This window comes from Notamacropus eugenii, chromosome 4 (assembly GCF_028372415.1).
Source record: "Notamacropus eugenii isolate mMacEug1 chromosome 4, mMacEug1.pri_v2, whole genome shotgun sequence".
Taxonomy (NCBI): Eukaryota; Metazoa; Chordata; class Mammalia; order Diprotodontia; family Macropodidae; genus Notamacropus; species Notamacropus eugenii.
Genome location: NC_092875.1, coordinates 63,951,204 through 63,963,633, shown reverse-complemented (window position 1 = coordinate 63,963,633; position 12,430 = coordinate 63,951,204). Strand labels below are relative to the sequence as shown.

The window sequence follows — 12,430 nt, the reverse complement described above, 5'->3', positions numbered from 1 at the left end:
CATACCAATTTACTTTCAATAGAAACTATGCCTACACAGCACAAATAACTAGAGATTTGGCAATTCTCTAATGTGGTGTGTATAGGGTGTGTGTGTGTGTGTGTGTGTGTGTGTGTGTGTGTGTGTGTGTGTGTGTGTGTGTGTGTGTGTGTGTGTGTAAAAGATAGATTGATGGAGACAGAGAATCAGAGAGCAAGAGAGATCCCATTTATAGATCTGGGAGATTTAAGACTTAATAGATTGTTTTGCTCTAATTTTTTTTCTCCAAAACAAATTATGACATCCTCAAAAATCTAGATCCCACATTAAAAAGATATTCCAAGGCTGCAGGCAAACTCCTAGCACTCCAGACTAGAAATCAGGTTGCAATCTAAGTTTGAGTTGTCCTGGGGGCTTGGAGGATCATCCGTTTCAAAATAAGAGACGACAGCATGGACTGTGCTTCAAGGAGAATACTAGACAGGAAAAGCAAAATTCTCAAGGCATCTTTTATCCAGTGATCTCAAAGAGCAAGCCCAGCAAACAAGTATTTCCATCCTTGGGTTTTGTTTTTTTTTTGTTTCTTCAGCGGGGGAAAACAGAAATACTGTGAGAGGGAGTACATTTGAAAAGAGAAAGCAGCACAGGGGAGGTCAGAGCCACCACTCAAGTCTCTTTAGGAATTTCTTTCCACCAAGGTACAAGGAACCTTTTCCTTTAATGTCTGATTTTTTGGGTTGAGTGCTCTTCAAAGGACCAGGAACCACTCTTGGGCTCCCTGCACAGAATTTTCCTGATTACCTCATGGCACACCACCTGGAGTTTCTCCATATAGAGCCAGCCCCAGACTCTCTGAAAGCTGTCCTAGCATCACTGTTTTTCACCAAGTAGCTACTTGATTTTTTTTCTCTTACAATTACTTAGAATCAAAGACTATATTACTAACTTCTGGACATAGCTCACCCAAAAAAGAATGACACCTTCCCAGCTCCGATGACAGGTTTAGCACTAGGAGGATCCTTTAGATCACCCAATTCAGCCTCCTCATTTTTGAGCAGGGCCTGGAGTTAGGAAGTTAGAAACTTCCCAAGACAGTTATAGACAGAAACGACTGAACGACAACAAAATCTGAGGCCCAGGCAGCAGAGAGGGCCTATGTATGTTCAAATCCTGGCTTTGCTGGTGCTCTCTCTATGATTGTAGGCAAGATACCTCCCCTCTCTGGGCCTCAGTTTCCTTGAAGGTAAAAATGAAGGGACTGGACTAGATGACTTCTCAGGACCCCTTTTCAATTCTAAATATATCTTCTTCATTTCAGTTGTATCTGACTCATCTTGACCCCATTTGGAATTTTCTTAGCAAAGATACTGGAGAGGTTTATTTACAGATGAGGAAACTGAGACAAACAGGGTGAAGTGACTTGCCCAGGCTCACACAGCTAGTAAGCGTCTGAGGCTGCATTTGAACTCATGTCTTCCTGATTGAAGGCCTGTTTTCTATCTACACTGTATAGCCCCGTTGCCCTGAACATATAATCGCAGAGCTAGCTATCAGAGAGCAATGCTTGCCCCTGGGAAGCAAGAGAGCTGCATCAAAAGAGTATTTTGATTTATTCTTATGTAAGTGCTTTTGAGATGAAAGAGTTTGTTGTAACAAAAGCTTTGGTATATTTAGGGAGACAGCTGTAGTGGAGGGAATGCACATGGGATTTGGAGACTGAGAATCTGGGCTTGACTTCTAATTTCTGTCACACCCAGCAAGGCGATTAACCTGAGGCTCAGTTTCCTCATCTGCAAACTACTTGTACTAACTACTTTCCCAAGACTATTGTCATAAAATTCTCTATAAATACCATTACTCAATAGCAGTGAATTCTGATCTTGCTTTGAGAGGTCAGTTCCTTTCAGGAAAAGGCCTCTTTTCCCCTTTCATGTTGACAGGCTGGGCCATTATTGGAAGTAGCATTTATTAGCACCTACTGTAAACAAAATGTTCATCCCAGAGTATACAAAGAATGAGAAAACAGTCTTTGCTTTTGTTTATTAAGCCTCTGCTCCATGCAGTAGTAGCTGGGTGAGCTCAGAAGGAAACAATTGATGCTAAGAGATAAAGGTGAGGAAGACAACATTCCAGGCATATGGTCCTTGGCCTATTCTGTGAAAAGGCAGGAAATATAAGTGTTATGGATGAGGCAAAGAGAAAGGTCAGTTTGAGTGCACCCTAGAGAAGGATCAGAAGGCTCCAGTCTGTAGGCTGCTTAAGGTAATGGCCTGTGCCTTCTCATCACTGGGCCTTCTTCCTCTGAGGGTGTGGTCATTACTGCCAGCAAAGGAAAATCTAAAATTTGGTTAGAGACCAGCAAGGAGCCTGTTTGGCTGGGGTGTAAAAATGGATTGGGACCTATAGCGGAAACTAGTATCAAGCTGAAGACTCAGAACTAGACTCAGTAGTCAGTGAGCAACTTGACATATTTTTCATAGGACTCTGAACTAGAAACACCCTTAGAAAGCACTGGTCCATACCCAGCACCACCTTCCTTCCTCCTTTTACACATGACAGACCTGAAGTCCAGGAGGGATTAAGTAGGTTGCCCAAAGTCACATAAAAAACAAATACTTAGGCAACTGGATGGCACAGTGGACATAGTATAGTGTTGGATCTGGGTTCAGGAGGGTCTGAGTTCAAATCAAGTCTTGGACATTTGCTTGTGTGACCCTCTGTCTGCCTCAATTAATTCATCTGTAAAATGGAAATGATAATAGCACCTTCACTCACAGGGCTGTTGTGAGGATCAAATGAGACCATATATATATAAAGTGCTATAAATGCCAGCTATCAGTTTTCTCATGCCAACTTTCAAACCCTTTAAGGTCAACTTTAGGGCTCTTGATTTTAGACCTTAGTGCCTCTTTATGACTAGGAAAACACTAACAGGGACCTCCAGTTCTCAGAGCTGTTTGGATACCTTGGGGCTTATGCATGTATCATCCCAACCCCTCCTCCCTGGGGCTTTGCTCACCCGGTGGCCTTTCCAGAAATTCTCCAGAAAGAATTCCACCTGAAGAATGATCTCCTTTTCAGCAATAATCGTGCTTTACATTTGAGGAGGGTTTGATATACCTTCTTTGGAGCCTCAGCCCTGACACAGTAGCACCATTTTACAGCTGTGGAAACTGAGTTTCAGAGTGGCAAAGTTCTTGGCTAAATATCAGAGGGGAGGATTCAAACTCAAGTTCAAACTCAATTATAAAGCCACATATACATACATATATATGCATAAGTGTGTGTATATATGTATATGTGTATACACACACATATACACATATATACATACACACATATACATACACACATATACACATCCATACACACATATACATATATACACACATATACACACACATATATACACATATATACATACACACACCTATATACACATATACACACACATACACACACACACACACATATATATGCATTACACCCCCGCACCTCTGGCGGTCCCCCGGAGCGCCCCAAGTCAGCAAAGCCGGGGTTCAGGCCCCAGGCGCTGACGGGCTCCCACAAGTGGCGGGGGAGGAGGGGGAGTCTCGCCCGCCCCGTCCTCGGCTACACCAGAGGCCCCGGCCTCCCCGACAGCAAAGCCCCGGGTTCGAGCGCTGCCCCCCAAGCTGCGCAAGGGCGGCCCGCACGCCACGGTGCAAGGCAGAAACACACTGGGAGAGCGATGGTCGATGTGGGCACCTAAAAGGGCCCCTCCCCCAGCCTGCCCAAGGGGCGCTAAGGGTTGGTATTGGGGAGACAAAGCAGGAAGCCCGGCCCTGCCCTCGGGGAGCTTACATTCATTCCACCACGAGCCGCGGTGAGAGGTCTAAGGCAAGTAATTTTCCCTGCACGAGGCCTCAGTTTCCCCATCTGTACAATAAAAGGGGTGCTGGTCCCTTGGGCTATTAACCCCAACGCCCGTTTCTGCGGCGCTTTAACTTTTCAAAGCGCTTTTTCCCACTATTGCCCTGGGTGACAGCCAGATGCAGAGGGGGAAACTGAGGCTCGGAGAGAGGCCTTGCGGGGAATCCCCGAAAGTGCCGCAGGAGGCCTGGAGGCCATCCGAGGGCCTGTCTCTTCCCCTCCCCCCACCCGCGTAACCGCCGGGGCCCGCGGCGGCGCGCGCACTCACCAGCCTCCCTCAAGGGAGCGGGAGGAGGGGCGAAAGGAGGCTCGAGCTCGAGAGCGCGCGACGCGTCCTCAACGGCCTGGCCCGCCCTCCTTGCCGGTTCTCAGACTCTCCTCCCCGCAGGGTGCGCGCCAGCTCGCGCGGAGTAGAAGGCGGGGCTGGGAGGGGCAAAGAAGAGACGGGGCCCAACCAATCGCCACCCCGGCTCTCCCCGCCCCCTTCTCGCTTCGCCTTCCGCCAATAGGGTGCGGAGGACAGTTACGTGTTTACCTTCCCTCCCCCTCCTGCCTCCCCCCCCCCCCCCACGCCGTCTCGGCGCACTATCCAGTCGGAGGCGCGCGCCCCGGCCCCCGCCCCCTCCCTTCCCCTCCCCCTCCCCTCCCCGTTCCCCGCGGCGTGGGCGTGGCCCCCCAGGCGCTCCGAGAGCCTATAAAAGGCGGGCGGCGGCGGCGGCGCCATTTTGCGAACGGCGAGCAGCAGCGGCGGCCCGGAGAGGTGCAGCGGAGGTTTCCTGGTTTCGGACCCCCAGCGGCCGGATGGTGAAATCCTCCCTGCAGCGGATCCTCAACAGCCACTGCTTCGCCCGAGAGAAAGAGGGGGATAAACCCAGCACCACCGTCCACGTCAGCCGCGCCATGCCAGTCCTCAGCCTCCACAGCAGCGGCAGCCGCAGCAGCGAGAGGTAAGCGCGGAGAAGGCAGGGAGGGAGCCCCCGCACAGCCGCCCTGCGCCCCGAGAGAAGCTTCCAGAAGCGGCGCCGGGGCCTCGGGGCCCGGCCGCGCTTTGTCTCCGCCCTCGGCCAGCCAGGCCTGAGGCCCTGGGCCCGCGGAGGAGAGGGAGGGGGGAGCGGGCTGAGCCCCGGCTGTTGACGGCCCCCGCGGGGGGCGGGGCCCGGGCCCGGGGGCGGACGAGGGGGCCGGCCGCGGTTAGGTCGCCTCCGTCCAGCCCCCGCCCCCGTGGGGGCGGCGGCCCTTCCCCTAAAAGTAATCAATCTCACGCCCGAGGTGCCCCGGCGTAAATAAAGTCTCGAGGGAGGCTTCGCCGCGCGTGCGCACTGGAGGCCTCCTCCCCTCCACCCCCCATTCCTAGCCTGGCTGCCCTTGGTGGGACTGAGCCGAGAACTGATAGCGGCCCGTCCTCTCCCGGGAAGGCACCCGGGGCCCCGAGGAGGACAGTGGGAAAGGGGAACCAGGGGAACCGGGTCCTGTTGTGTGGGAGGACGGACACCAGGGCAAAGGCCGGGGAGGCCGTGTGCCGGCCGTGTGACCTTGGGCAAGTCCCTGCCCCTATACGGGCCTGGGAACCTCCTGGAAATGCAGAGACGAGCGGAACCGCCGCGAGTTTGGTTGTTTTTAACTTGGGGCGATGAAGTCCTATTTTTTACATGAATTATCGGAAGGGCTTTGGAAAATAAAGCGCTTCAAGGCCGAAGTAACACCGACCTCCCCTTCCTCCTTTTCTCTTTTGTTGATGTAATAATAGCCAGGCCTTTTGGAGAATTCTTTTGACTTCTCCATACTTTGGGGCGATCGACTTTAAAGAGAGTGGTCATTAATATCCTTAGGGGGCCCAGCTAAATTGAAGCTGCGGTTACGTTCTTAGATCAGAAAACACTAGAGCTGCCAGGGACACCCTAGAGGTCATCTAGGCCATCCTTCGAATTCTACACTTGGAAATCCAGAATCTTGACTTGAGTCTGTTGGGAAGGCCTGTGAGCCAGTCCAGTCCTATGAATCTGCAGTTTTCTTGATGTTACACAGCCAATTAGGGTTATGAAAGGAAGGCGCTCAACCCATGGAATGCAGCCTGGGAGCCTAATACTGATACTCCTCAATTAAAGTAAGAAACCAAATCGAGATTGAGTAGAATAAAAAACAAATCCGAGAACTAATGGAACAAGATTTATCCTGCCACCAAAATTGAATTCCAGGAAAAGAAATTTTTACATAATGTGAGATTTTCATTTTGGATTTCCTCTGTAACAAATAGACTAGGCTTAAAATAATTTGTTAAAGATTTAAATTCTCAAGTGGTCCTACTTAATGATCATTTTGGTAATTCTAAAAAAGCTTGGAGCTGTATTAGAGCTATGAAAAAGCCATTGACTTAATATTTAGATTAAAATTCCTTGTTTTTTTCAGGAGAGGACTTTGTCCCCTGTTTTCCCCCCATCCCCCAATTGTGTGCAGTGCAAAATGGTGGGTTATTTAGTACATATTTATACTGATTTGCAAATGGCTGCTGGCACTCATAGACGCAATTGTGAAAATTTCCCTACGGGCCTCGATTGCTGCATCTGCCGAGATGACGCAACCAAAGAGTGATCCTTGCAGGGTGAAAGATGGTGCATAGGGAGGGGCTAGGTTGCCCGTTCTTCGCTTCTCAGTATGATCTGAAACTGTTTATCTTAGAGAAACCTGGGGGAGAAGCTTATGCCAAATGCTCCACATCCAAAATGTTAATTTGAAATCTCTGATAAGATTTTATACTTGGAGGGTGGGGGGATGGAGGGAAAAATAATTTAGGAATTTGTCTACAGGATATTTATTATTAGAATTAGAATTATGGTGTCTTTGGTGTTGGATCCAAGAGCTTCTCAGTCATTGCTGACTAGTTACTTAGAAAAAACCTCAGGATTGGACATGGGAAAAAAATGGTACTGCATATTAATGTTGAATTTAAAACCCTTGAAAAGGGGAAATTAAGGGACTGAAATTAGAAATGGGAATTGAACAGCCTGGTGGGGAGCTTGTTAACTTTATTTTAAAAGCCTGAATTCACTGGAAATACAGCCACAAACTGAGTCAAAATTATGATGAAGCTGTTTTGACTTATGACTAAGCATTGCCTGTCAAGTCATAAAATGAGATAACTGTTTAATTTAATTACAGGAGATAATTTTGGCAGGTCAGAGCTGTTTTCTTGCTTGGAAGTAGATGTTGATTTTGCAATCCCATTTAAACACATCTAATCTCAGGCATAGCTCAGAGTGTAGTGTGATTCACACAAAGGTGAGAGAAACTTTACCATGGATCTTATTCATGAAAAAGGCCTCGATAACCCTGGTGCTTTGATATTATGATGAAATCGTAAAGCCAAAAGAAAATACTCCCTCAGATCTTTGAAGGAAGAGGTCCTGTTCTTTCAGTGAAATTTCATGTATTTCATAACCTAGGCTTTTAAATCAGCATGTCCTGAAGGAGCTTTATGAGCAGAAGCTAGGCTTTTCATAGGAGTTAGAGTAGTATTGGACCTTCCAGATGAGAGGAAACTCAGTTCCAGAGTTGTGACTTGCCCATGTAGCAGTCAGGATTCAAACTCATCATTTGACTTCAGATATTTATTAAGCACTCACTATATTAGATGCTGTGAAGGGATACAAAGAAGGTAAATGACCCTGTCCTCAAGGAGCTTACAGTCTAATGGGAGAGCGAATAAAGGACTATGTATAAACAAATTATGCAAGATAAATAGGAAATAATCAACAGAAGGAAAGTATGAGAATTGAGAGAAATTAGGAAAGACTTCCTGGAGAAGGTAGAACTTTAGCTGGGTTTTGAAGGAAGGCAGGAGGAAAAAGAGCATTCCAGCTATGGGGGAACAATCGGTGAAGATTCCTTGGTTGATAGAGTGTCTTAACAACAAAGCAACTATGATTGATTGCTTGAACAAAGAGTACATACAGCTTTTGCTTACTAGGTGAATTTCAGGTACAGTTTTTTGTTTTTTTTAAAATCTTGAAGTAATTCTAGAGATGTAAGAGATGAGATACATTTTATGTCTTGCTTACTTACCTGTAAAAACTTTATTAACTGTTGGGTTTTTCCTCAGTTCCAGGGTCTCCTTCAATTGCTGTAGTAACCTGGGTCCAGGGCCTCAGTGGTGCTCCTGATGTCCCTCACCCACCCCTGAAGATCCCAGGTGGGCGAGGGAATAGTCAGAGGGATCACAATCTTTCAGCTAATTTATTTTATTCTGTAAGTATGAATATCTGTTTTTACCTTTTCACTTCCCCATATTTAATGAGTCATCCTGTCTTGTCACTTCTGCCTCTCTAACATCTCTTGGATCTTGTTCTCTTCTCTCTACTCTTGGGTCCTACTCCTAATTCAGGCTGTTATCACATATTTCTTGAAGTATTTGTGTGACTTCTTAATTGGTTTCTGTGATCTTTCCTTTCCAATGCATCCTCCAATAATCACCAAAATAATACACCTAAGGCACAGCTCTGATCATGTCTCTGTTCTTGATTTAAACAAACCAACCTTATGTGTTTCTTTATTACCTCTCTAATAAGATCAAATATAATCTCCTTAACCTGACTCTCATAATTCCCCTTCATGTACTCCAGTAGTTTTTTCCCTGCACTCAATATTTCATCTCCCAGCTCTATCTTTTCTCATGACCTCTTCTTATGTCTGGAATTCGCCTTACTGTTCCACTTACAATCTTTTTTTCCTTAAGGCCCTGCTTAGGTGTTTCCTCTAGAACCTTTCCTTCCCTCATTTATTAATGCTCTCTGCCTCCTCATATTACGCATATATTTGTTTTTATTGCCCCAGATGATGGAAATTCCTTGAGAAAAGGCCTCTTTTGTTTCTGTAAATAGTTGGTGGATAGAGTGTTGGGCCAGAGTAAGAAAGACTTATTTTCCTGAGTTCAAGTCTGGCTGCAGACATTAACTAGCTGTGTGACCATGGGCAAGTTGCTTTAATCCTGTTAGCCTTGGTTTCATCATCTGTAAAATGTGCTGGAGAAAGTAATGGCAAACCACTCCAGTAGCTTTGCCAAGAAAAACCTAAATGAGATCATGAAGAGTTGGACATTGACTGAACCAACAATTTTGCTGAGGCATTTCCATTTAGTATAAAATGTGTATCTTGATTTCCCACTCTGTTTAGTAGTCAGGGAATGTTTTTCTGTGCTGATCAGTTACTAGAAAGTAAAAATAATATTTCTGATGACATGGTAGGGGGAGGGGAAACTTCCTAATACTACTCTGTCAACAGGATAATCGGCTGACTGTAACAGAGGAACTAACGTCTAATAACAGGACAAGAATTCTAAATGTCCAGTCCAGGCTTACAGATGCCAAACACGTTAATTGGAGAGCAGTGCTGAACAACAACAGCCTCTACATCGAAATTCCAGGTGGTGCTCTACCTGAAGGGAGCAAAGATAGGTACTTATTGTCCAAGCTATTTTCTACTTTGAACTCGAGGACTTGGGGGAAGGTTGGATGTCCAATGTTCACTTCAGCATTAGTTTGTTTTTGTATGTTGAAAGCCTTTTAACTTCCAAATTCATTCCTTTTCCCATATCATAATTTTTTAAAAATTAAACATTCTTTGATAATTAAATCAGGACTGGTCCCTTTAATAAGAAATTAAAGTTCTGGACAAAGCAAATTATTCATGAGCTTACTGATTTTTGACAATAAAGTTTCCTGTAAACTCTTGTATATTTGTACAACAGTTTTATTCCCGTATACACGTTTCTCTGTTTATCTTCCCATGTACCAACATCTGTAGCTGCTAAATAAAAAATATAGGTGTATACATACATGGGGCAGCTGGGAGTTGCAGTGGATAGAGTCCTGGGCTTGAAATCAGAAAGACTTATCTTCCAGAGTTCAAATCTGGCCTCAAGACACTAGTGTGTGACTCTGGGCAAGTCACTTCACCTTATTTGCCTCAGTTTCCTCATTTGTAAAAAGAACTGGAAAAGGAAATGGAAAACAACTCTGGTATCCTTGCCAAGAAAACCCCACATGGGGTCACAAAGAGTCCACGCAAGTGAAATGAGTAGACTATACACACGCACATGCGCGTGCGTGCAGGCAATAAATAAGTAGCAATATTTTGGTAAAAAATAGATGGTTAGTGTCAAGAAGAAGTAAATTTTGCTTTAACACCTTGTTATTTTAGTTTTGCAGTTCTTCTTGAGTTTGCGGAAGAACAGCTTCACGTTGATCACGTCTTTATCTGCTTCCACAAGAATAGAGATGATAGAGGTAGGTGCAAGTAAAACCCATTTTAACTTTACAGTGACTACACTGGAGATATTTCTGGATAATAGGTAATTCAAGAAGGACATGATGGTTGTCTTAAAGTCTTAAAATGGGCTGTCATGTGAGTGGGATTAGACTTTGTCTTTGAACTTCAGGGTACTACTGGAGGGGATAGATGTTGCAAAGAGGGACCTTTAGCCTTGCTGTCAAGAAGAATGTGCTGACAATCAGAATGATAGAAAATGGAATGGTTTGACTCTAGAAGTAGTGAGTCCTTCCTTACCAGTTAGAGACTTTGAGCTTTGGTAACTACTTGTCAGTATTTTGTAGAAGGGATTCTTTTTCGGGTATGGTTTGGACAAGAAGACCTAAGATATCTTCCAGTTATGAGTTTGTGTGAAGTCCCTACCCAGAGAGAAGTGACTTGCCCGCTGCTGTATAGCCAGTTGGTGATAGAACTGAGACTAGAAAGCAGATCTGGTGGCCGCCTCTCCGTTTCTTGGGCTACTGTGCCACAGCTCTTTTCCTTTGAAAAGTGCTGATATTGATAATAATGTTGGGTAAACTATTATACCTTGGGTATTTCATAGACAAGAGAACTTGAAGGTCACTGTGCCAGGCTTAGAAACCAGTTTCCTGACTACTGAGCTACTATGTAATACTGTTGTGTTTTTAAGGAAACATATTCTTGAAATTATTAACTTTGTTTCTGTTCCTACGTTCACAGCTGCATTGCTCCGTACTTTCAGCTTTTTGGGCTTTGAGATTGTGAGACCAGGGCATCCCCTTGTCCCCAAGAGACCAGATGCTTGCTTCATGGCCTACACATTTGAGAGAGACTCTTCGGAAGAAGACTAGATTGCATTGTTTTGCATCTTTAGAGCTTTCTTGTTGTCTGTAAAGATGAGTCTGTGGAAATTTTGTCAACATCAATTACAGTGCATTTAATGTTGTGCTTTGTACGAAATATTGTGACCAACTGCTCTAGTGGTGGGATGTTGAAAATTTCAGACTTTATCATCTTTTCTGGATTTGTCCGCATGTTGTGATTGTGCAAATAAATGCTCACTCCAAATTAGCAGTATATTTCTTGAAGTTTAATATTGTGTTTGTGATACTGAAGTATTTGCTTTAATTCTAAATAAAAATTTATATTTTACTTTTTTATTGCTGGTTTAAGATGATTAAGACTATCCTTACACATTCAAAAGAAGTTTATTTGAAATAAAGTAGTATCCTAGGCCTAGAAAACAAAATGGTAGGTCTCTTTTAACTTTGAAAGATAGATATTAATCTACCCTTCTATTGCTCTCAAATCAGAATAAAAATGATTACAACTAGAAGAACTTTGCCTTGGTGGTTTGAACATTTCCCCTCGTGTCAAATATTATTTTGTACTAATTTTTTTTTTTTATTTTGAGGGTTTCTCTAGTATGGAGATAATATCAACCCTCAGTTTGTCAGCCAGTTTAAAGCTGTTTTTTTTCCCCAGATTTTTGTTGTACTGCCTATTCTTTGAAATAAGATAGGAATTTGTTCAATTGGAATCTTTCTTGTTTGTTTTAAGGGAGTTTGGGTGAGGGCAGGGGGTAAAATTGGATTCCAAGGTGTTGGGAAAGGTATTTCTGTGAAATTTGAGGGCATGATTTTAACCATCTTTTGCTGCATAATGAGTAAGAGGTGTAGGAAGTGTGCTCTTCTAAAAACAAGTATAGCTCAGCCTCAAAGTATCGCTAGTTAGTGCTGTTGGGGGGAAAGGAAACCATTTCTGATATTCTCCAACACCCACAAATTGCAAGATTTATTCCTGTTTAAGCCTGTGTGGGTTAAGGTTTCCTTAACCACCACCAGTGCCCACCTGATAAACATGTAGGCCATTCTCTTGGCTGCTGCATTACCCTCCTCTCTCCCTGATGTTAATTTTTCTAATGAACTTCTAGGTGTTGAGAAATATAACAGACTTCTGCCATCCTGAAACCGTTAATTGTTCACAAGCTATTGCTCTGCATCTTAATCACACAACCCTTTCATGGCCAAACAGGAAACGCTTTCTTTGCGTTGCTTCTGCTTGTTCATTTCTCAACACCTTGTAATGAGGTTATCCCCCCACAACCACTTGATTTACCTGCGTTAGTGTTCTTCACTGTTAAATCCAGTTAACTTTCCTCAACCCCTTCTGATTTCTGCAACTTTTGAAATGTCTCAACCTCTCCTGATTATTAGGACACTCCGTTGTTTGCCCACCTGTCCAACCTAGGTGAATG

General features: G+C 44.5%; 2 protein-coding genes across 4 annotated transcripts in view; one reads left to right on the top strand and one right to left on the bottom strand.

The window, feature by feature from the left end:
- JSRP1 (junctional sarcoplasmic reticulum protein 1) overlaps positions 1–4,325 on the bottom strand; it is a 95,425-nt gene extending 91,100 nt beyond the window's left edge. For all 3 annotated transcript variants that reach the window (XM_072601481.1, XM_072601487.1, XM_072601484.1), the window contains exon 1: positions 4,160–4,325. The gene's annotated coding sequence lies outside the window, so the exon portion shown is untranslated. The remainder of the gene's footprint in view (positions 1–4,159) is intronic.
- Positions 4,326–4,599: 274 nt separating this feature from the next.
- OAZ1 (ornithine decarboxylase antizyme 1) lies at positions 4,600–11,325 on the top strand. The gene is given in 6 exon segments (XM_072601467.1): positions 4,600–4,838; positions 7,988–8,045; positions 8,047–8,133; positions 9,166–9,338; positions 10,084–10,169; positions 10,894–11,325. Coding segments are annotated over 6 exon segments (681 nt in total). The 5' UTR covers positions 4,600–4,692; the 3' UTR covers positions 11,025–11,325.
- The last annotated feature ends 1,105 nt before the right edge of the window (positions 11,326–12,430 follow it).